Source organism: Sinocyclocheilus grahami, unplaced genomic scaffold (genome assembly GCF_001515645.1).
Source record: "Sinocyclocheilus grahami isolate Dianchi unplaced genomic scaffold, SAMN03320097.WGS_v1.1 scaffold118.1, whole genome shotgun sequence".
Taxonomy (NCBI): domain Eukaryota; kingdom Metazoa; phylum Chordata; class Actinopteri; order Cypriniformes; family Cyprinidae; genus Sinocyclocheilus; species Sinocyclocheilus grahami.
The window spans coordinates 1,527,345-1,552,213 of NW_015505297.1; the positions used below are offsets into that span (position 1 = coordinate 1,527,345).

The 24,869-nt window shown below is 37.6% G+C and overlaps 3 protein-coding genes across 3 annotated transcripts in view; all 3 read right to left on the bottom strand.

Moving 5' to 3' along the window:
* Window positions 1-8,712, bottom strand: part of LOC107589670 (AT-rich interactive domain-containing protein 4A-like) — a 16,300-nt gene extending 7,588 nt beyond the window's left edge. The window contains exons 1-6 of the mRNA XM_016278172.1: window positions 7,601-8,712; window positions 6,614-6,663; window positions 6,160-6,270; window positions 3,558-3,725; window positions 2,717-2,814; window positions 2,628-2,646 (exon numbers count right to left, since the gene is read on the bottom strand). Of these exons, the coding sequence (XP_016133658.1) occupies window positions 2,628-2,646; window positions 2,717-2,814; window positions 3,558-3,725; window positions 6,160-6,270; window positions 6,614-6,619 (402 nt within the window). The 5' untranslated portion in view covers window positions 6,620-6,663; window positions 7,601-8,712. The remainder of the gene's footprint in view (window positions 1-2,627; window positions 2,647-2,716; window positions 2,815-3,557; window positions 3,726-6,159; window positions 6,271-6,613; window positions 6,664-7,600) is intronic.
* Window positions 8,713-10,044: 1,332 nt separating this feature from the next.
* On the bottom strand, window positions 10,045-15,066 carry psma3 (proteasome 20S subunit alpha 3). The gene is made up of 9 exons (XM_016278122.1): window positions 15,061-15,066; window positions 14,909-15,010; window positions 12,590-12,663; window positions 12,405-12,477; window positions 12,038-12,103; window positions 11,620-11,666; window positions 11,045-11,112; window positions 10,359-10,423; window positions 10,045-10,278 (listed from the first exon to the last, which is right to left on the bottom strand). The coding sequence occupies exons 1-9, from the start codon at window positions 15,061-15,063 to the stop codon at window positions 10,234-10,236; spliced, it is 543 nt and encodes a 180-aa protein (XP_016133608.1). The 5' UTR covers window positions 15,064-15,066; the 3' UTR covers window positions 10,045-10,233.
* A 3,279-nt stretch (window positions 15,067-18,345) lies between these two features.
* LOC107589623 (ADP-dependent glucokinase-like) overlaps window positions 18,346-24,869 on the bottom strand; it is a 7,257-nt gene continuing 733 nt past the window's right edge. Inside the window, exons 2-6 of the mRNA XM_016278123.1 lie at window positions 23,670-23,829; window positions 21,690-21,880; window positions 21,427-21,523; window positions 21,181-21,317; window positions 18,346-20,093 (exon numbers count right to left, since the gene is read on the bottom strand). Of these exons, the coding sequence (XP_016133609.1) occupies window positions 19,423-20,093; window positions 21,181-21,317; window positions 21,427-21,523; window positions 21,690-21,880; window positions 23,670-23,829 (1,256 nt within the window). The 3' untranslated portion in view covers window positions 18,346-19,422. The remainder of the gene's footprint in view (window positions 20,094-21,180; window positions 21,318-21,426; window positions 21,524-21,689; window positions 21,881-23,669; window positions 23,830-24,869) is intronic.

The window sequence follows — 24,869 nt, forward strand, 5'->3', positions numbered from 1 at the left end:
TATATATATATATATATATATATATAGAATGGGCATTTCAAGCAAAAATAATATTCGATGATCACTGGGTACTATTCGATTACAGTAGGTTTATTTAACATGTAGTAAGAAATATTACAGAATTTGATTAAACTGTATAAATAAAACACTGCATAGTCTTCACTGTATCAAACAACTGAACTGATTCTTATTAAAGAGCCAAAAGTGATCCAGTCAAGTGCAGGGAGTGACAGACAGCAGCAGGTAAATTAGACTGCAGGCCCTTTAAGACCAACTGTACGGTTCCAATATACTGAAATGCATCCGGTTTTCACCCAACTGTTTGTTTATTTAACACATAACTGACTGTTTACGTGAATACTCCACACGATGGGCATTTTGACAATTGTGTGCGTATTTGACCAAACAAGCACAAAAGAGATCCGTTTTCGCGATCACATGCTGTCTGAGAAGGGCTTTCAGTGCTGCCGCTTTGGCTGGGTGTCAGTCAGCGAGAGCAGCAGATTGAGTTCTTTTTCACTGCTTATTGCGCTTAACTATCAAGTGCATCCCACTCTTTATTTTCTCATTCATGCAGGTTTCCTTATCACTCAAAGGTGTATATAACTTTTAAAGTAGTACTATGTTACGCCGATATATTTGCATACTATGGAATACACAATATAGCAAAATCTCTAACGATAGACACTTTATTCCGTGGTAACGATTAGGGATGTAACAATTCACTCAACTCACGATTCGATTCACGATTTTGATTTCACGATTCGATTCATTTTTTTTAACAAAATGAGATTTAAGACAAATTATAAATTAAATGTGTCCTTTTATTTTTGCTTGGACAAAATACTGTACGTTTCTTTGTGAAATTGAAATATAGCACTATAATAATAATATAGCACTTGTAAATTATTGCTCTTTTGTTGGTTTTGATTGCTTCTATTGTCCTCATTTGTTATTCGCTTTGGATAAAAGCATTTGCGAAATAACAATTTAAATACAATGTAAATGTAAATAACAAAACTAAATTGAAATTTTAAAACAAATCAACAAATCAAATAAACACAAATAAAATAAATCTCTTCATATAAACAAACTAAGGCTTTGTCTGTGCTTTTCCACTTAAAATTAGAGGCAACCACTGCATTTTAATCATGATCCAAACAAAGATGCTAAACACATGCAACATGAGCAGTTTTTAATCTAAATTACATTGTATAATTTCGAAATTTTAAGCAAAAAGAGAATGGTTTGACTTCAGTTTTGTGAAACTATGCATAATAAAAAAAATCTGCATGAAACCGAAACAGCAGACGAGCTGAATGAGACGAAGATACACTCTCTGCCAGCAGGTGGCGCTTAAAGTGTTTCCTTGGTTACCTCTGTAAACAAAGCAGCTGCACTTATGAACTTTAATATGCATTATACAGAGGCAAAAGGAAAAGAAAAAAAATACCATTGAAAGACGCAAGTAGTAAGTTCCCCTCAGACATACATTCATATAAACTCCTACCCCTTCATTGAATCGCGATTTGTTTAGCATCTCAACCGATTTGAATCATCACATATTTAAATCGATTTTCAACCGGCTCGCGGTTAATCATTACATCCCTAGTAACGATATATATACCATCATACCGCCCAGCCCTACTACTAAATAATGTTCAAAAACGTAAATATTATGTCAAAAAAGCACCATAAAAAGTCAATGTGCTGTATTCGGAGTCCTCTAAAGACTGTTAATTGAGTGAGAAAAGAATTTGAAATTTAATTAAAAAAAAAAAATCATTATTTCCCACTAAGATTCTTGCTTAACAGTCATGGTCACATTTACTTTTATTTTATAAAAAACGCATATGATGCGATTTCAATTTTTCCTTTCTCTTTGGAGTATTACAAGCTTTTGGTGCATAAAGAAGATCTGTAAAGTTGCAAAGACTAAAGTCTCAAATCCAAAGAGATATTCTTTATAAAAGTTGAGTCAACCACGCCTACCTAAAACGGCTCATTCAAACACGCCCCCACATATCTACTTCGGTATGTGGGAAGATTTGCATAACGCTGCCCAAATGTTCATGCAAAGAAAGAAGTCGTAACTTTTATTCTCGCTGTAGTATTGTTGTTGCCGGCGCGGTGTGCTTCGTAGTGAAAGCGAAACTGCTTTGTTTGGTCTTCCAAAAGAGGACGATATCTGCTTCGTCATGCCTAGAGCTGATCCTTGCTGGTCGCTGAGGAAATACTACAACTTTGCACTGTGGATCGCCGGATCGGCTTTCACCGTGGACGAAGCGGAGTCCAGCCCGGAGTCGTCACATGTCCTTCCATACGCTCCTTCGTCGAAATCGCCGGCCACGCCGTTCTCAAGCCCACCCGCCTCTGCTCACTCCAATCCTCCGGTTGTTCCTCACGCTAACCCCCGGCCTCTGCTCACTGTAGGCCGCCGCCACTCACTCTAGGCCACCGTGTGTGACGCGGTTTCATTGTGAAAGCGAAACTACTTTGTTTGGTCTTCCAAAAATGGACACGACGTTTAACAAGGCTTTGGTTTTCAGAAGATCTGGGTTCATTTTTTATTTAACCATTACATGAGTTAAGATTTAATATTCCTTTAACAGTGCAGCAAAAGTCACCTTCAAAGTGGAAAACTGTCTCCATTTGCCAACAACACAAAAAGAACACTGGCTGCTGTACAGCAGGAATTGTGAGAGCATGTACTTACTTTCTGTAGGCAGTTTTCACATTGTACGAGGCAGCAGAGTTCAGAACTGGGATGCCAAGATCCAAGTAGATCTGTTTCCAAATAGAGCCACTTTCAATCTAAAAAACAAAATAAACCATCTCATTACACAAGTCTTTTTGATGACTAAAAGCGCTTATTCTTGCTGCACAGAGCTATTTAACAAGGCTTTGGTTTTCAGAAGATCTGGGTTCATTTTTTATTTAACCATTACATGAGTTAAGATTTAATATTCCTTTAACAGTGCAGCAAAAGTGTCTCCAAGTGGAAAACTGTCTCCATTTGCCAACAACACAAAAAGAACACTGGCTGCTGTACAGCAGGAATTGCGAGAGCATGTACTTACTTTCTGTAGGCAGTTTTCACATTGTACGAGGCAGCAGAGTTCAGAACTGGGATACCAAGATCCAAGTAGATCTGTTTCCAAATAGAGCCACTTTCAATCTAAAAAACAAAATAAACCATCTCATTACACAAGTCTTTTTGATGACTAAAAGCGCTTATTCTTGCTGCACAGAGCTGGTAGTGTCATGCACATCTGTCTACCGCACCCTGGGATCAGATAGCTTAGAGAAACATGACATCACTCGAACAAGCACAACCGTTTTCCCAATTATCACCTCTCCAAACTTCCAAATATAGCTACCCTCAATAACATTCACAGAACATGCATTTGATAAACAAGCAATTTTTTGTTAACTCCGTCCAGCTCTGTGAACCTCAATTCAATCAGCGGCCACTTTCGCTTCATATTTTTGGCAAGTTCTCACTTCCCACTTGCCGAATTCAATCAACAGACGGTGGGAACACTAAGAACACTCACATTGTCACAGCCTCCGTGAACATGCACCAGTCGGAAGAGCTTGAAGAGGTTGAGATCCTTGTAGCCAAGCACTGGAGGTTTGTTAATCGGTGTCCCTGGAAGGAAAGCAAAGGTATAGAGAAGCGTTAAACTGAAAATGTTCCCTGCAGAACTGGTCATGAGATTAGTCTATGGGAAAAAAATATATAAAATCATTGAACATTTGAGGCCACACACACACACACACACACACACACAAAGACTATAAAAGACATCCACCATGATATACGCCATGTAACCGCCCCCATGAAAATTGCTAATCCTAATTTAATCTTTTCCCATAGTGATTATAACTCAACTGGTGGTGTCTAAACTGCATTTTTACATTTAGGAAAATGAATCATGGAAAATGAACAATAATGTTGCCAAAATAATGCTTGTTCCAGCTCAGGATCCAACTGGGAATCAGGATATTGTGCTCTTTAATTCAAAGCATGTTATTTGTTATTTATAAGGACCTAAGTGTAACAGTTTGAGAGCATAACAACAAAACTGAAGCGTACTATAAGAAGCTCGGTATGAACTGTGCTATTGCACTTATACATCAGAGGTCATTCACATATAGAAATCTTAAGGGTACATTAGCAACGGCCTGTTTAAATATAATGGACAAAGGGCTCCAGACTGCGACCATTTTTTCTGCCTGTGCGAATAAATTTTGTGAGCGGTCGCAGTGGCGAGACCACCGTGTTGTTCAACTCATAAGCATTTCTGTTGCATATGAGAAACATCAAACGGCAAAGAAACCGAAAGCATAATGAAACCGCACTACTCATTTGAACTGCGCAGCGCTTCGAGAGTAGAGCCTGGTTTATAATCGCCGCGTCAGCAGGAGCGCGAAGCTGCGCGCAGCTAAAAATGACGCGAATATTGAGAAAACGATGGATGGTTTTCAAGCTAAAGACCGCTTCTTAAACCAAAGAAGAACATGTTGGTATTCTTGTGGGGGAAAAAAAATTAATAAAAAGCACTGTCACCGACAGCAAGTTTAGTTTTACTTTTATTTTCATTTTGAAAAGCTTATCTTTGCGGTTTACCTCACGTTATGCTATGAAGGCTCTCTTTAATTAATTTTTTTATTTGATTCCTCAGTGTTTGCTAAACATTCTGTAATTTATTAGTCGGTATATAATACAGCATGTGGTGTATGCCATGCCTCATCTTATTTTTGTTAATAAACGTTTTGTAAGCTAGTTTGTCATTGTATCTTATGGTTTATTGTTGGTGTGATTTTTTATTAATAAAGAATCCATCTTTTGTTTTAGTCTTAAAAAGTGAAATATGTATAGATGTTTGTAAGCAAATCAGACAATTATCTTTTCTTGCAAAATGTGACAACAAGATCGTGAATTCAAAAGTGAAAGAATCCGAAGAACGGCTTATAACATAGCAAAAGAGGAACTCCCGTTCACAAAATTCAAATCACAAACACTGTCAAGAGCAACTACTTAGAATATCCTTGCAAGAATGTGCAACACAAACGTCAGGCACGTGTTGCTCCATTTTACCCCAGGCTGTCTTGTTTCAGTCGATTAAATACCCAAGAACGGCCACAAACCAAGATCTTAAGAGAGAAAACAAAACACTGATGGCGTAAAAACGAGATTTTGCACCAAAAAAAAAAAGTAGTGTGGATTAACCTTAAAACAACATACTTATGACTGGTAGGTGCCAATCCCAATAAAGCCATTTGTAAGCTTATTGTTTGTTCTCACGACATGAATGAGTTTCCATCTTACTGACTACTCTATATAGAAAGATGGACGTTTTGTAGATGATACTTGAATGGTCTGTGGAGCTAGTGCACAAAGCAGGATCATCACCTCCTGGTTTTTTTTTTGTGGGCCTGCTTATGTTACTAAATCATGCAGTGTGAAGTGCATCAAACACTTCTGCATTAAAGCAACACAACCCTTTTTTAATAACAAATCTGTGCATAGTCACCAGCAGAAAATGACACGTGTTTATCCTCTTTGTCATCTGTCACTGGCTTGACAGATAAGATGCATTGCACTCTGAACTTACACTTTTTTTGTGGAAACTCACAGAAAAAGCTCTAAAATGATTGTTTGATGATTGACGATGCACATTTCAAGAACTGTTTAACGGGGACAGTTTAGAAAGCATACGTTTCTGAGCGATATATACACCATATGGCAAATCTTAATTGTTTGATGCAAACAATTGTTCGATTAATTGTTGCAAAACAAACCGTGTTATCCCCCAGTGATATAAAGTACACAACATTTTCTGCCTGTACAGTATACTCACATATAACGATATATACTATATTAAATCTCAATTGCTTGATTGTTTAAATCACCACAAAATGTAAACTATAGTGTCACTCAGCGATATATTTAAAATGACTGATATACATTTCAAAGCGATGTATACTATATAGCAAATCTATAAAGCATGAAGATATTTAGGCATTACAGACACTACAATCATGATTTGCTGTAAAGCTGCTTTGAAACAATGTGCATTTTGAAAAGCACTATACAAATAAAACTAACTTGACAAGACAAATGGATAGACTCATCAGATTGATTAAACTTACCTTAACTTTCACAATGCGTTTAACAGTCTTGATTTTTGCCTCGCAGAAGGCACCACGGTACTTTGCGCTCACGTCCGTCCCCACAGTCAGGTAGGCAGGCTCATCTGCTACCTGTGGACAGTGTAAATATTATTAAGGTGCACAGACAAATTCATACCAACACTTTCTCTCTGCATATTTACGGTTATATAAAGCATGTGTAAAAACATCTAAGAATACTTCAAGAAGTAACAGCATTCAAATGTTATGAAAATGACTATTTTGGGTATTCTGAAAGCACTTATACAGTCTGACTACCTCAATCATTGAACTACTGAGCTTTTCTTATCACAATTTCTATAAAAGATCCATTCATATGGGATTTATTCACTGAAGTGTTTTGTTCCAGATGCATGTTGTGCTTCATTTAGGGAGAGGCGTCGCATATCACAACTGCAGAGGATCACAGACTCACCTTCATCTTGATGGCTATTTGAGGGAGTCCAGCTCGATTGGTTTTGACTGCTGAAACAGAACAACACACACGCATAAAGAAACAGAGTCACGATCTGGCGCCATGTGCTAAAAACGTATCATATGTATTCGTGTGGAAGATTTGACAGCACAACACAAATACACACAACAGAGAAAATGCTAAAGGAGCTAACGTGGCTAGCCAGTTCTCGTCCTCCTCCCTTCAAAATGATCAAATAAACCAAACCAACCCATCAAAACACAGCTTCAACTGCATCACCGTGACTTTACCTCCAATCTGAGCCACTCACGATGTCTTGATGGTGTAAAAAAAACAAAGCACGGAGTCACTGAAGGAAAACATAACCCCTTCAAACCCTGCGTGTTTCCTTCCCGCTTTACTCACTGTGTGTGTGTGTGTGTGTGTGTGTGTGTCACGTCGCCATCATAGCTCTCACACCGTCCTGCACCATGTCAGCCCCTCCACCATCCACTAACCCCACATTCCCCTCACTTAACACTATATTTGCCGAGGTATTGCGTACGAAGGACGAAAAACTGACAGCTATGATGGTTATTGACGCCTGTCGATCAAATTGTGACGGTTAAGATAGCTGTTATGGCGATTTAAACTGTTCGTCGGGTTAGTTCCGCAACATTTATGTGAGGCGACTTTTCCCTTCAGACTGAGTTACAAGTTTATGGCTATAAACTGGTCGGTTTTGAGTGGTTAGTTCAAGTAAAAGTCGTCGGCTAAATCCCGGATCCTGTGAGAAAACAAGCCGACTAACGTTAACGTTAGGCTCTGCCATTCAATTTTTTTTCTCTTCGTCGCCTAAATACCTTTGCTGGAAACCAAGGGAAAACGGCAAATATGACTGGATTACTTTCAGACTAGCGAGTTTAAATAAGACGGATGTGAATATACGGGTTTAATGAAGCAAAATCGGTGTTTGAATGTTGTGAGGAAATATAAATGTGTACTTACATGCTCCTATATGACTGCTTCAGCTCAGCATTCGACTAGGTCGCAAAGGCATAGACGAAATAACAAGCTGTTGAGCTGAGGTTGTGTTTCTCGGATCCCTATTGGCTGCCGGGGCCACAGTGGGCAAATCCCGAGCATTGCGATTGGCTGCCCGCTAAGCAAAATCCTATTGGCTAGACTGAAGCGCGTAACCCGATTGCTCAGTACGAAAGAGGCGCTGCGATTTATGCGCTCTCATTGGTGTTCTTTGATTCTCACTCTTTGCAAATAGAAGAAATCCATCCTGGCCTCCGATTGGCTAGCTGTTTCCTGTTCTGCGCTGTCCGCGGTTCTGATTGGTCGAATTGACTCAGAAGCGTCCCGACTGCGAAGCCCATTGGCTGGAGGGATGTATGGGAACAGATCTTCATTTCAGAGGGAAAGGCTCTGCTCAGTTTGCGCATGTCGAAGAAAAGAGAGCATTCGCCATTTTGTACCCAACGTAATTATTTTCGCATTCTAGACTCGGAGCCCGTGAGATTTCGCGGTGAGCCCCGTGACTGTTTTTGTCTGCTTCTCTAGTCGGACCGAGTAACCGCAGCGTCGTTAGCTTAAATGTGTTCTTTATGTGATTTGTATATTAATTATTTTACCACTAAATCGTTTTAGACGCGGTCGTGAAGAAAAGGTCAATGGAAGGCAACGGTAATGGCGTCTTTATGTCGTTGCTGTGGAGAGCGTGGCGGCGGGTTTGTTAACCACGTGACCGGAACAGAGCGCCACAGTAAGCACGTGTGACAAGTTAAATGCTTATTCACTGACACCTGCGTGATTTCTAATTATTATGCATGATCACAGTGTTACCTTTAACGTGACATTGAAGTATTGGGATTTTGAATCAGAAATGGGACAAGACAGCATTTTGACTGGGTATTTTAATGTTTTAAGGGTGTGTATGATAGGTATTAAGGAATGTGTTTGATTAGCAAACGTGACTGGACCAGTAGAGTCATATGCTTATGGCGTTAATGGTTATTAAATGGTATGATTTTAATGTGTAAAGAGAATCCATATGTGTGCAGTGTTGACCCATTTGTATACAATGTCTATCTATGATGTGTATCAGTCAATAAATCTGTCAGTTTCCCTATGAATTAATCAGAATATACATTAATCAGTGAGCACACATTACATTAGGGGTGTCAAACTCAGTTCCTGGAGGGCCTGAGCCCTGCAGAGTTTAGATTCAACCCTAATTAAACACACCTGATACAACTAATCAAGTCCTTCACGCTTATTTGAAAACTACATGGTATGTGTGTTGGTGCAGTGTTGGAACAAAACTGGCCTCTGGTCCTCCAGGAATTGAGTTTGACATCTCTGCATTACATAAATGCATGGGAAAGCAACATTCAGACTCCAGGTGTCACACATAAGTGCTAAAAATAGAAGCCTCAAACCCCAAGAAAACTACAAAAAGATCTCACAATAATTGTGCATGCACTGCCAGTTAAACATTTATGCTTTTCATAATCTTAAAAAATAATAATTGAAAGGCTTCTGCTTAAATGGTTGAGTTTTGTAGAAAATCTGCCTGTGTAAGTGACAACAAATGTCTTTAAATTATGATTACTACACCATTTATGTCAAATCTAAATATTCATATCAGTGGATTAACATGGTATGCAGTGTTGGAACAAAACTGGCCTCTGGTGCTCCAGGAATTGAGTTTGACATCTCTGCATTACATAAATGCATGGGAAAGCAACATTCAGACTCCAGGTGTCACACATAAGTGCTAAAAATAGAAGCCTCAAACCCCAAGAAAACTACAAAAAGATCTCACAATAATTGTGCATGCACTGCCAGTTAAACATTTATGCTTTTCATAATCTTAAAAAATAATAATTGAAAGGCTTCTGCTTAAATGGTTGAGTTTTGTAGAAAATCTGCCTGTGTAAGTGACAACAAATGTCTTTAAATTATGATTACTACACCATTTATGTCAAATCTAAATATTCATATCAGTGGATTAACATGGTACGAACCTGAGACGTATGTTCATTAAAATATCACGTTCATCCTAGTCACACTTTTTTTTTTGAAGTCTAATACTATAACATGCATGCTTGGGTTACAGTATCATGGATAGAAATGTCATAAGTAAATTCTAACATACTGGGTTTTGCTTTGAGGCTCCATATGCTGATGGCTAACCATAAATTCAGGGTCAAGTCCTTGCAGCTCACTGCAGATAAACTGTTTATCTATACCCAAATGCATGTTGTATTTAGTGCCTTATACCGAACCTAGTAATATTCACATTCTTCTGACAGGGTATGCATAAATATCATTCAATTGACACCACAGAATTTCTAAAAGAGAAGGTGGATCCTTTGCCTAAGCTTGCTGTCCAACTAATGAACGGTAATTATGGCAATTTAGGAGTCTGAATCAGAGCTTCATTCTCTTTTATAAATCGTATTTATTGTCAAGTCTGAAACCCACAAAAGGAAAACATAGGACTACATTAGTCCATTACAAAACATAAAAAAACATTTTATTGTCTGCCGGAAAGTTGAGAGTTGCCAGGATGTCTGAAACATGGTACAGTCAGTGTGAAATGGAAAAACGGGAGGTTTGCAACACTGTGTTTACATGTTGTCCTCATCAGAGTCATCCTCCTCCTCCAGGGATTCCTGTCAGGGCAGAAATATGACAGTAAGTCATGCTGAAGTGAGCTTTTGTTATAACTATTACCAGAGGGACAGTTACTTACTTTAGCATATTTCTCGGCCTCCTCTTTGATGTCTTTGGGGACAAGCTCGTGCCTTCCTTTTGTGACTAAAAAGAGGGGCAATATATATATATATATATATATATAAATAAATTAAACACAATTTCTCTTTTCTGCTGAGACACCATCAAATCAGGCAAAAAAAAAAAAAAAAATGTGTGTAGTGTAGGAGTGACGGATTGAATCATATTACACCAACATCTGAAAAATAATCTAAATAAATATATTTATTTCTTTTTTTCCCCCCAACATTAAAAATAGACTGGGAAAAAAATAAACGGGGTTCTACGACAAATTCAGCACTGAACACAAATGCAGTATAAAAAAAAAACAGTCTTAAACTTAAAGGGCTCATGAACTCGGCTGCAGTACGTATTAAGTATTACAATGATTTTCCTAAAATGAGGTCCAAAGAAATGTAGTGATAGAAGTAGAATATAAAATCCAGTAATTTCCCCCAACATTAAAAATAGACTGGGAAAAAAATAAACGGGGTTCTACGACAAATTCAGCACTGAACACAAATGCAGTATAAAAAAAAAAACAGTCTTAAACTTAAAGGGCTCATGAACTCGGCTGCAGTACGTATTAAGTATTACAATGATTTTCCTAAAATGAGGTCCAAAGAAATGTAGTGATAGAAGTAGAATATAAAATCCAGTAATTACCTTCTCCAACCCAGCTAAGCTCCAGCTCAAAGGCTTTGTCTTTCACCTCATCATGAACAATATAGATACTGAGAAGAGATGACAGTTTTTAAATTGTGTAAATATAAAATCTAAATAGTTATGGCATGCTATAAATATGTTTTCAGAGTCCCACAACCATGGACAACTTGGAAATAGCAGGAAAGTTGAACATGTTAAGGCCTGGAAGAGTCACAGAATTTAATTTCTATTTTGTATAATGTATGATCCTAAATGCAATCTCAATAAGATGATTTTTAAAAAAGGCCAATGCAGGGAATTATGAAAAAAATACAAAAAAAAAAAAAAGAAATTGACTGGTCAAAAGGTGTTCATCAGCAGCCAGCATTATTGTAAACTCAGCAACCTTACAGATAAGAAAAAAATCAGCTGAGCTAGACCTTTAAACGCTGACGCACAACACTTTAGCGTTTGACTGGTTTTGTTGGTATATGGTTTGTTTTCGTGGATCTCTGCTGCTCTCATGTGTTGTATATGATTGATCCGATCGATTTTGAAGTCATCTCAATTCAAGTTTATAATTAAAACACGCTTACATTTTTGCCACTTCCTTCACCAGTTCTCTGCAGGTCATTTCTTTCATCTGAAATACAAGATGAACATTTACAAGTTTACCTACTTTAATCTGTTGACATTAAAATGGAAGCTGCTAAACAAATTCAGTATTGTAGTTGTTTTGAAATGACAAATCTTGTAATGACACAATGCTGTTACTTATTCAGGGCTGTTTTAAATTATGTTGTCCCTGCAGTAATGAAAGGAGCTGACTCTTGTTTGAACATGTTCCAAAAAAAGGCTGCCAAACATGCTTATACTAAACACCACAGCTGTACTGTTAACAATAAAGACCTGTTAGATTGAATGAGAATGAATGTATGATAATAAATGAGAGGCAATGACATTTTCTGTACTACAGCCCTGTAGATATATATATATTTATATTTTAACACCTACCTGTAGTTTCTCAATTTCTGTCTTGGCAGCTTGCTTGGCTTTTCCAATAGCACACCCCCAGTAACCCTAACAAACAGACACTAAACATTAATGACAAAGGCAAACACATGTACAGGAGGTTCAGGTTAATGAAAACAATGTGTAATCTGCATTGATATTGAGTGTTGGAAGGAGTTCAGATGTATGCTGGACACTGTTTGGCTGCTTTTCCATCACTACAAAGGTAACATTGTAGGGTTGTAACGAAATTCATACATTCAAACTTCATGAGAACCATTCAAAATCATGAGAAACAAATTCAGAGCAGTGTATCCAAGCTGGTAGTGTATATTAAGTATTAAGGTATTGATTAACAGAGATCTCTTACGTGTGAAATCCCAGAAGGGTCAACCATGTAGAGCTGTGGACCATCATCTTCATCATACGATCCCAGGATGAAACTGAAGGGTTAAAAAAAAAAATAATACATACATAATCAGAAGAAATGAAACTTACATTATGCAATGATAATGCAAATGAAAATTCATTATTGAAACTTTACAAAAGACCTACCTGCATCCAAAAGGCCTCACAGCGCTGTATAATGTGTAAGCATGGACATACATGGCCACTCTGTCTGCAAGATGCTGTTTGGAGAATATGAACACAGTATATCACTGACCAGCATATCTTTGTAATTTCTTTGTTTAACCGTTCAATTAAAAAAAAAATTGCTTCGAATATATACACATCATATAAGACATAATTTAATACAGCACATGAAGACTATTGTGTATGTTTGTTTTTTTTGGGGGGGGTTTGGGGGGAGTCAATGGCAGACCTGCCAACCTTGGAAAACATTTTTGAGTACCATCAGTGTGACTGGATGGAACGTAAGGTTTTGGGGGGCATGTAATATACTCCTAGATAGCTACATGAAGCTCCCTGATGGCTAATGTCAAAATCGTCATTGCACAATGTGAAAAATGCATGGTTAAGGCATGGCCATTGCTCCTGATACTTTGTGAGGAACTGCTGTTGGGCATGGACTCTTTTAGGTCTGCTGCTCTCTCTCTCTCCCTGTCAGTGTTCTCATCTGATCTCATGTTTTTTTTTAGCTGTAAGGCACTCATGCACACAAACACCTCTTTCTACGTAACATAATTTCTCCTGCACATCCATTCACTTTTTCCCATCCTGCCATAATCTGCTTTAGTAATTATTATGAATGTGAATAAAAAGTCACGTTTAACAATTTGGTCACTGAGCATATAGCTTTACATTACTTTGCCAACTTAAAGCAGCACTATGTAACTTTTTCTGTGTTCAAAATCTGCTAAATGTATATAATGAACGAGTGCATCATGAATTCATCTTCCAAACCGCATTTTTGTCATTCTAATCTTAGAAGAATGCTCTTAACTTTTCCAAACTTTTATTCTCGCTGTAGTATTGTTGCTGCCGCCGCCATGTCGTGAAGGCGCTGTGTGCTTCGTTGTGAAAGCGAAAACAACTAATTTTTTTGGTCTTCCAAAAGAGGACGATATCTGCTTCGTCATGCCTAGAGCTGATCTGTGCTGGTTGCTGAGGAAATACATCAACTTTGCGCTGTGGATCGCCGGATCGGCTTTCACCGTGGACGAAGCAGAGTCCAGCCCGGGGTCATCACATGTGGTTGCCCCAAGTCTCCTTCGTCGAATCCGCCGGCCGCACCGTTCTCAAGCCCGCCACCTCAGCTCACTTTAGCCCCCGGCCTCTGCTCACTCTAGGCCGCCGTGTGTGATGCGGTTTCGTTGTGAAAGCGAAACTACTTTGTTTGGCCTTCCAAAAATGGACACGACTAGAAATCAGTGGTTAAGTTGTATTTACAACACCGTTCCAGAACACTTCAACCCAAATATTCGGAAGTGTGCAGCACATTTTATGGAGGACTGTTTCCTGATCCTGGGAGAGTAGACTACAATGCCGGCTGTTCTGACTCACAGATTGTAAGTACGTTTTTTATATTTAAAGCGAGTTTTTTGGGCAGTGTAGAGTAGCACTTGTTGTTTGTCATTTCTCCGATCACAAATGCAGACATGGTTTTATGTTTACGCAGCGCGATGCAACGCAACGCGTAAAAATACAGTATAAATCATTATAATCTGTAATTATGTCCCCACTGGATGCAACGAATGCCTCGTTTATAATGGGTTTTCATGTTTTTGAATCATCGCTCCGGCCTGACGGCATCATCACAATATGGTGAGGGGCGTAACATTTCAGTCACACGCTTGAGGTATTCGGCCAATCACAACGCACTGGATAGCTGGCCAATCACAGCACACCTCGCTTTTCAGACCGATGAGCTTTGTAAAAATCGACGCGTTTCAGAAAGGCGGGGCATAGAGGAGAAAAAAATAATATACATTGTGGAAAATAATGTGTTTTTTTAACCTTAAACTGCATAAACACATTTCATTACACCAAATAATGTTCTTTTTAGCAACATCATATGACCCCTTTAAGTTAACTTAATATTTCTACTTTCCACATCCACCCCAACCAGTTTACCTTAAGGAGTTAGAAGTGCAGTGACTGCTGTACTGTCCATCGCTTAAAGAAATCAGTCAGACGGTGGGAGTGGAAGGGGGATCGAGCGGGATTTTGTGTTACAGTCTCTTTTTAATGATAGGCCTTATGCATTTGTCAATCATTTCTGCTTGCTATTTGGGGAATGAACTCTTCTTTTGCAGTTGCTTGATTTGAGTACTGCGTGTGTAGTTTTTGCGTAGTTTAGAGTGACAAATCTACCAGCGTACTTTGAGGTCAAAATGCGTAAAGGTTGGCAGGTCTGCAATGGCGGTAGAATGTACATTTTTCTGTGATCTATTGCTTTAGTCTCTCTCTTACCTTCAGTGGGATGTCATGGCCATAGTTGGAGCGGAAGTTTGAAGCCTCTTCTCTGGACACTTCTGAGAGAGATCGTGCATCTGCTAGAAGACCAGCCACAGCCTAGAAGACATACAGTCAGGGATTCATATGCATGTAAAGATTTACACTACCATTCCAAAATTTGGGGAAAGTAAATGAATACTTTTATTCAGCAAGGATGCATTAAATTGATCAAAAGTGACAGTAAAGACATTTTTAATATTACACAATATTTCTATTTCAAATAAATGCTGTACTTTGTTCATCAAATAATGTAATGTATAATAATAAGACATATTTCTTGAGCACCAAATCAGCATTTTAAATGATTTCTGAATGATCATGTGACATTGAATTTTCAGCAGCCCTTACTCTAGGCTTCAGCTTTGCCATTACAGTAATAAATTACATTACAAAGAAAAGTTATTTTAAATTCTAATAATATTTCACTATTACAAAACAAATCATCAAATAAATGCAGCATTGAGTTTTGTGCATCGTGTGTGTGTGCGTGTGTGAGAGAGAGAGAGCGCGAGACACATCACAGTGGAGTCAGCTGTCTTAACCGTGGCTTGTGTACTGCACACATATTCATCACTGTGTCTGTCACAAGACTCTGTTCCCCTTTCGGGCTCTGTCTTTACATTTATTTTGAAAGATGAAGCTCGCGATTATGGTAAAGGGCGTTACATTTCCGACGAGTGCTTGCGGTGTTCGGCCAATCACAATGCACTGGGTCAGCTGGCCAATCAGAGCAGACTGCGCTTGTCGGAAGGAGGGACTTTGTAGAAAACGAAGCGTTTGAGAGAGGCGGGGCATAGAGGACCTACAATAATGTACAGTATTAGAAAAATAATGTGTTTTTTGAACATTAAAGCATGTCAACATATTCTGTTACACCAAATACACAAAATAATGATCTTTAAAAAAAGCATCATATGACCCCTTTAATATGTAGATGTTTCTGGCTTCAATTATTTCACGTGTAGTAGTATTTAATTAATTACCTGCTATTTTCAACAGCCTTCATGGCATATTCGACCTGAAATACCCTTCCATCAGGTGAGAAGGTGGAGGCGGATAAATCATACTGGAGAGAGAGAAGAGAAATGCTGTCAACAATTATTACTTGTGTTCATTTCATATAAATAAACCATTCGAGCATTTTTTAATCACTGCAAAAATAATAAACACAGCTGGGCATCAATAACAAGGCTAAAAAAAACTCAAAAGTGCAGAGCAGCTTTCGTACTGCACAACACGTTTACTTTCACTTTACCTCCACAGTGACTTTTCATTTGAACTGCTATCGTTGTTAGCGAGCAGTGACTCGGCAGAGGCAAAATAGTGCAAAAAATACACAATTAACCCAAGTAAACTTAAAAATATATATATTTAACCTAACTTAGTATGAAAACTCTTTATGAACTTTAATTAGGTTGGCACAGAATAAAACACTAACCCAGATCCTGCACACTAGCAGTAGCTTATTAGCTTCAGAATGACACAGACATACACGCATTCCTTATGTACTCGCTCTTTCAGGATCAGATCTCAGTCACACACTATGATAAATGTTGTATTATTAAATCCACTCACCCCGGTCCCAATAGAGCTCATTGTTATTGGCGGTGATCAACTATAAACGTGAGGAAGTGCTCAGCATAAGCAGCCGCAGACTCTCCAGCGTATCGGCTCTCCCTCGGTTGTGGCTAGAGGGGCTACAGCTCCGACCGGAAACGGAACAATGAAATTAATTTTCTACCTTTTATATCGTGTTTTATTAACGTCTACACCTACCCCAATCCTAAACCTACCCCTTACAATAATGAAAAAATTGTCATTATTGTTGTACAGTGTGACAAAAATTACGCTATATTGATGTGCGCATGCTCAGTAGCGCCATGCGTATCCCTTCTAGCCTTAACCCTCTCCCACCAACGAGCTCTGTGATTGGACACCATATCGACCAATCAGATTCTCTCGAGCGTCAAGAGGGTCAGTCTTTCACATTAAATGTTGGATACTAAAAAAGAAAAGTTAGCGTCTTTACCGTATTTTTACATTGGAAGATTTATATCTATCTATCAATCCATCCATTTATTCAATCTTTAATTTTAAAACCCTAAAACTTTTCAGGTTGAAATGAAAAAGATTTTCAGATTTTCACAGGGAGACTTTTTCACCCGCATTGTATTTCTAAATATTCTGAAATATTTTACTAAACGGTAATAAACATTCATGAACCAAACCAAAGGTGACCTCAACTGTTCCAAAATATCCAAATTAAAATAATCAAAAGTTAATAAAATAATCAGAAATACACAAGTGTACCATAAATGGAATGTATTATTTTATTACATATAAATTCAAAGTCATTCAAAAAGGAGTCCTTTCCCTTCAGAACAGCTGTTGCTGCCAGACCACACATGGCCAAGACAAAAGAAGGAAAGAGAAAAAGGCATATCATAACAACACTCAAATACTCTTACCACCGTTCTGTAATTAACAATTCCAATGCTACAATTGCTTCATAAACCCTTCAATTCAATCACCTAAATCCCTCTTGTATTATTACGGTATGATTAAACAAAACTAGTGAAACACTATTTTTCACACTAAAGATTCTTCAAATCGACAGGACCATCAGTTGGTCAGTATATGCTACAGGCTCAGATCTCATCCAGAATCACACCGGCTGCTCTCCGTCACAGCTAAATTGCTTCGAACTCAAGTGTTGTGGATCTTAGACATCCAGACTACTGTAATCCCTGAGACATATTTCATATATCAGCTGGCGAGCGTCTAAAAGCACTCACTCTGGTATCTCTCATAGGGTGGGACATCCATCTCCTGTCCGATATCGGGTTACACTAGCATGGACAAGCATCTCTAATGTACCCATCACGTAAATAAATGCAGGTATATAATATAATCATGATGTTAACATCAGTTAAGCTGGGTATATTTTTATAGGCACAGGAGGTAGGCAATAATTTGCACTCAGGGTGACTAACGGAAGATGTGACTGAAAGGAAGTCAGGGCCCAGATTTGCTTGGGGCCTAGATGTTTCTGAATCGGTGAAAAGAGGCACCCACAACTATGATTACAACAGATATGACGTTTCGGAGAGGTAAAAATCACCATTGCCGAAGTTCTTTAAATCTTCCTCCTGAAAATACATACACGCAGATAGTTTTTGCACGTAAAGAAATAAGTGGTTTTGGCTTCCTATTACATCCTTTCCAAAGAATAGTTCCTCATTCGAACTCAAACATAACTAAAGTACTAAGGTGAATCTCATGAAAGCATGGCCAGGTCACATAAAAATAATAATAATACAATTTAATAAAAACACAAAAAAATTAAACCATAAAAACATAATAAAATAACAAATAAACAATACAATAAATTAACAAAATAAAATCAAATTGAATATTATAATGCTAATGGCAAAGAAATAACACACCTCTCCTTCATTACTTCTTTTTTAGCATGTTATTTACATGCCAGTTAAGCACATTGTCCTTTTTTAAAACTGAATTTTATTTGTAATTCCAATTATTTTTAATTGAGATCACTACAATATCTTTCTTTCTTTTGATTTTGGCGAGAAATATGACTGGGACATGTTCTTGATGGTTTCATGAGATACACCCACACAAGCTAAAATTACTATCCTTAAAACATTTCACTTCCCTAGAGTTAAAAATCAAGCCATGTTCCCTTAATTAAAAGTGGCATGTGAATTCAGTCGTTGTGTTGTAAAATAAGCTAAAGATATAAAAAAGACATGAGAAAATGAGAGCGGAAGACAGAATTGTTTCCATGTTTGGGATAATGTGCAACTGCTCAATCACTTGTTAAAGTGGAATATGATGATGCTATGGAATGAGAATAAAGACGTGACTTGAGTAGGCAGAGCAAAAAACAAGGAAGCAATAATATTCGACCAATGAGGATAAAGCAATGTTAGGTCAAATATGGACTCCACAACACTTCAGTCATGCTAAATTTGTCTGCATTTCCACTTGACATTAACATAGCGGGCTACTGTGTGCATCAGCATCGATTGATTTCAGTCATAATATAATGGCTCTGGGTGCTCTTCTGCATATTATTTTAAGATTACTGGCCCTTGTTGGAGTAATGTGCATGAAGTGAATGAATACGAAGCCATTTTAAGACATAAAGGTTCTGGATAGGAGTAAAGAAAAACAAACTGAAAACATATGACCTTTAGGTGGGATAACTCGGTGAATCTCATAATCAAGTGTCCAGATCATATTTCACACAAAAATCAAAAGGGAAAAAAAAGAAATTATATTTTGCATAAGGAAAGAAAATATTGTGGATATATTGTTGACACGTTTTGTGCGATTCCCCCAACGTTATATTAGCTGGACCCAATGTTTGTATTGCACATGATCTGTCTCGATTTTTTTCACACCAAAAAATAAAAGAAAGCAATAAAAGAAAAAACAAAGACGTCTCATATCTGCAGTACGAGCCCAGCGGCAGAGATGTTGTCTCCTCCTCCAGCAGTCTGGTACACCTCAGTGCACACCAGCACAGGAGCCACGCAAACCTCATAGCCGTCCTCATCCCAGCACGAAACGGGTCGGGATTCCTCAAGTGGAATTCTCTGACTTCCTTCTTGCCTGCTAACAGAGAACGATTCGTCCATGATCAGCCGCGCTTTACTGAGATCGATGTCCGGCGAGCCGCAGACGTGCCGGTTGGCGGTCAGAGATGCTTTGGCTGTGGCCGACATGGTGTTCTTCCACTTGGAGCCACGTTTGACGATGATGGCCTGGAAAGCCAGCGTGTGGACGTGAAGGCGTGTGAGCGGCCGACCCGTGCCGGCCTGCCGGTGGCGCTGGTTTACCAGGCGGTAGAGTTCTCGCATCTGGTCCAGCACTGTAGCTACGCGTGGGTTGGGGTCGGAAAGCACTGTCAAGTTGCTGCCGCGGAAAAGGCTTAGGAGATTGGGCAGCTCTTGCTCGTTCATGCCTAATGAGTCGGTGTGAGGAAGAAGAAACTCTAGGAGATCTGACATCAGACTCTTCTCTACGAAGCTGGCCATCTCGAAATGGACAGCGGTCTGCGGAGACGCGGAGGACAACATCTTCGCCAGCTTTCCCAGCAGAGCCTCACGCTCTCCTAGAGGAAGCAAATGGTTATTACAGAATATCATAATCAACACAGAAAAAAAGCCTGATTTTAATATGCAAAACGCTTATTGGAACATTAAAATTGTGGTACACTTAGAAATTGCGTAGAAAGACAATACTCATTCCAAAATGGCTAATTTTTCACTGAAAGTAAAAAGACAGTAATAGTATTTTCCTGCAAAACGCACTCCAATAATCTGTTTTATTTACAACTTCAAAAAATATATCTTTTACACACTGAAAACTTTTTATTTGTACTTTTTATTGAAAAAGTTTCACTGAATTTTCTCAATTATTTACAAAGAAATGTCATGTAAAAATTTAATTCTGAAGTAGAAATACTGAAATAGAGTATTTTCTTATAAAATATACTCCAATCTTTGCTTTATTTACGGTTTCTTTTCTTTTTTTTACAATGCAATGTAGTTACACACTTCACTTTTAATACTCTAAGCATTTTCACCTTTAGGTCTAAATATTACCTAAATAAAACACAGATAACCGACAAAATCACTGAGTGCTATGAGTTTTTACAGTCAGTCTGCTTTCCCAGGGCAGCTGGGAAAACATGCTAATCTCACCATGTGACAGTACAGAGTGTAATTCTGAAGTAGAAATACTGAAATAGAGTATTTTCTTGTAAAATATACTCCAATCTTAGCTTTATTTACGGTTTCTTTTCTTTTTTTTACAATGCAATGTAGTTACACACTTCACTTTTAATACTCAATTAAGCATTTTCACCTTTAGGTCTAAATATTACCTAAATAAAACACAGATAACCAACAAAATCACTGAGTGCTATGAGTTATTACAGTCAGTCTGCTTTCCCAGGGCAGCTGGGAAAACATGCTAATCTCACCATGTGACAGTACAGAGTTAGTTTAGCTCCAAACTGCCACTAATCCACATACGGGCTGACGTTTATAATAATTAAAATACATTAATAAAAAGTTTCATATTGTTATTAGAAAGTAGAATAAATGTTGATTTGTTGAGCATTATGCAATAATGTTTGTAAATGTTATTAATGAAGGTTCATTTGAAGTGTTAATTAGTACCCTTCATTCACTTACCCAGTTTGAAAGGGAAGTTGTCCATCATCTGTAGCCCTCCTACAACGAGCAGATCTGGTTTGAAGCTGTTCAGCTTCTCCTGAAATTGCTCCATGGAGTCCAGATATGGATTATGATCATCACTATGGACAATATACCTACAGCGATGCAAGAACATTTCAAACACTTACAGAAAGTTTAGATTGAAAGTACAGTAAAGCTGAAAAAAACTTAAAAAGAAATTAAATGTATTTAATGGAATCCCACCTGTTGGCTCTTCGGGAGGTGTACGTCCCCCACGTGGCACCCGTTGGATACTCCAGGATCAGGTGGATGTCTGGTTCATCCACTGTGTTTCCAGCCACTGAGGAGAGACAAAATAATCAACTGCAATGACATACATGGAAGAAAGCTGTAGCAAGCAGAAAAATACTTTAAAATGAAGATTTGTACGTGTTCTTGTTATATGTACAATGTTGAATAGAAAAGGCTTTTTTAGCATAAAGCTGAAAGTAAGAGCATTACAGCACCTGTGATACGCTGTGAGAGGATTTCAGCGAAATCGGTGCTGAAACTGCCCCCTAAAAGCACATCACATCCTTCCAGCGCCATCCTGCTGGCCATGACAGGTGCATTTCCTCCTATTGACCACCTGTTTCCTGGTAACTCTCGAGAAGCCTCTACCAGCTCACTGAAGAGCGTATCATTCATCACGAACCTCCTATGGAAAAGAACAAAAGTAAATAGTAAAGATGCTCAGATTCTGAAGCAGGTTAAAGATATTCAAAATAAAATAGATGAGAAGGCAAACATTCTATGAAACTGGGATGAAAGCGACAAAAAGACTAGCATGGAACCAACAGCATAAGCTTACGATTGATAAGATAAAGGACCCCTGTATAGGAAATATGTTACATACCTTGGATAAGATTAAAAAGACATTCGAACTTTACTGTAAATCTCTATATTCGCAACAGACGCAGGTAAATAATGCACAAATTAAAACCTTTCTAGATTCTCTGGACATTCCTTCTATTGAACAGAAACAAAAAGTGAGCACTGTACATTCTTTTTTTTTTTTTTTTTTTAAGATATTTTGCTTTTGCAAGGATGGAAACATTTTAGAACTGTAACATTTTGTAATATTCTAGTGCATTCTGGAACATTCCAGAACAATGTGGGACTAGTCATAAAAGACAAAAATGATCAAGCGTACACTTCTGAAGTTTTGGATGACTCACTTTTGGTAACCGTTTATGTTATAACAGTTTATGTTAACTGTTGTGGTTAGCTCAGTGTTATGCATCTACCTTGTAATTTGTATGCATGATTAATAACAGATTAGCTTGTATAAGTTGTCAACATAGTTTTTTTTTAGTGTTCATGAGCACTGTTAATGAGACAAAAAGTTATGTGATTTTCATCTTCAGCATGTCAAACTTCATTAAGAAACATAAAAAATAAAAGCTAAATAAAACTTATAAAAATGTGTTTCACAATGTAATGAATAGTTGCTAACAAACTAAAAATCATAAGAACATACATTTGTGTAGAGACTCTAAAATCAGCAACAGCCAGCTTCTTAATTATTTGTTCTAGACTGATTTTTTTTTTACACCATAACCATAAGACCTGGAATATGTATAAAGCAAATAAGGCCGATTTGTAACAAATAAGAAGTGCAACTATCATTGCATTTTATTATAAATGAACCATTTTATAATGGTTGGACATTTGTTGAATCGTTGTTCTAATTAACATAGTTTTACTAGCAGTGCTATGACTGCTGCAACTTATTAACATATTTTTATACAAAACACATTTCAAAATCTTTCACAGAGACAAATTTTCACTGGAGAAAGCAATATTATGGATAGAGTACTCGTATTTAATCAACGGGTTGAAGTTAAAAACATCTTAATGATGAATTTGTTCCTTACAAACACTCAGCTTTTTGCTTCACAAGACATTAACTGATGGACTGGAGTTGTGTGGATTACTTGTGATGCTTTTAATCAGCTGTTTGGACTCTCATTCTGACGGCACCCATTCACTGCAGAGGATCCACTGGTGAGAAACTGATGTAATCCTACATTTGTCCAAATCTGTTCTGAAGAAGAAAAAAACTCATCTGCATCTTGGATGCCCTGAGGGTGAGTACATTTTCAGCAAATTTTCATTACTCCTTTAAAGAAATGATCCATTTTTAATGTTATTTCATTAATGTGACACTTTGTGGTTGCAGAATGTTAGTTGTTCATGGCTAATCTGATGAACTGCATCTGTGGCTACCTGTGTGAGCTTGAGACCAGTTCATTCGTTTTCATTCTAACTGTTCCAACCAATACAAAACGGAAGTTTGCAATCAGATCAACTATGTAAACTTGTAAAACAACTGAATTGACCCTAGGCTTCGAATTCAATAAATCACAACACCTGTATTGTGCTACATTGCGCAATCTCTACAGTCCCGAGGGCTTTGCGAACATGCTTGAACGGCTCTCACTTACTCTGAAGCAGCTCCGGGGGAGAAAAAGTAAGCGAAACTCTGTGCCAGCTGCTCCGTGTTCTCTATGTAGTCGTGGTGGAGGGGCTGGTCTGCCGGCTTCAAACCCATTTTGTTCAGCAGAGTCACTCCATCGACTATGATATCCACACAGCCGCCAAAACCTGATAAGAGACAATGACACATGTGCAATAATCTAATCTAATGTTACAATAATTCAATCCTTGAACCTGACCATCCAACAAAACACATGTAAATCACAGATCATCTGAACAAACTAGATCAGACGCCATGCAGGTACCAATCACGGGTTGAAAATCGATGAAATCACAGATCAGTTTCACTGAGTCAATGCATACAGAACTTCAACTGATTGATTATCAGTCCACTCAACAAAGATTCAATCAAGAGTCTAGAAAAGTCAGAACTTTTGCTTGCAGTGACTGTAATGTGTGCAACCAATCCTTTAATTGCATTGCATTGGGCTGTGTATGCGACTCATGTTAATGATTGAAGACTTTTGGTAAACAAGGCCTAAACCTTACAAGCACTCAGCACTTGTTACTACTATAGTGTAACCCAACAAAAACAAAGAAAAAAGAATGCAAAACTAATATGCAAAGCATCAGCACAGGCTTGATCCTATAGAAGATAACAATCCTCAGAAGCAAAGCAAGCCAAACTATTAGATAAAATACTAACAAGCTCAAGAAACATCAGGAACAATAATGCACCAAAATGAACACAACAAACTAGTTATTATTTGTTAAAATCCATGTTATTTCAGTATCATTGGGATACAATTATAATTTCATATTTGAAATATTTTGATTAAGTTTTTATTTTTATATTATCTGGTTTTATTATCTTTTTAGTTCAAGTTTTAGTCATTTTATTTTGCGTTTTTCTCATTTTAGGAGTTTTTTATATTCATTGTTATTTTTAGTTTTAGTGATATTAGTACATAAAGTTAAACTAAATGAAAATTAGAAATGTTTCCTTGGCAACTAGATTAAATAAAGTTATTTTATTATATTAAAGCAAAAGTTTATTTTATTGCAAGTAAATAAAGCTATTTAATGGTTTTAGTTAACTACCCTGGTTAAATTGAAAAATTATCAGTGTATTATAAATAATTAATTAAGAGCTTAAAAATAAATCATAAGTCATAAAACTAAACATGAATATATATATATATATATAT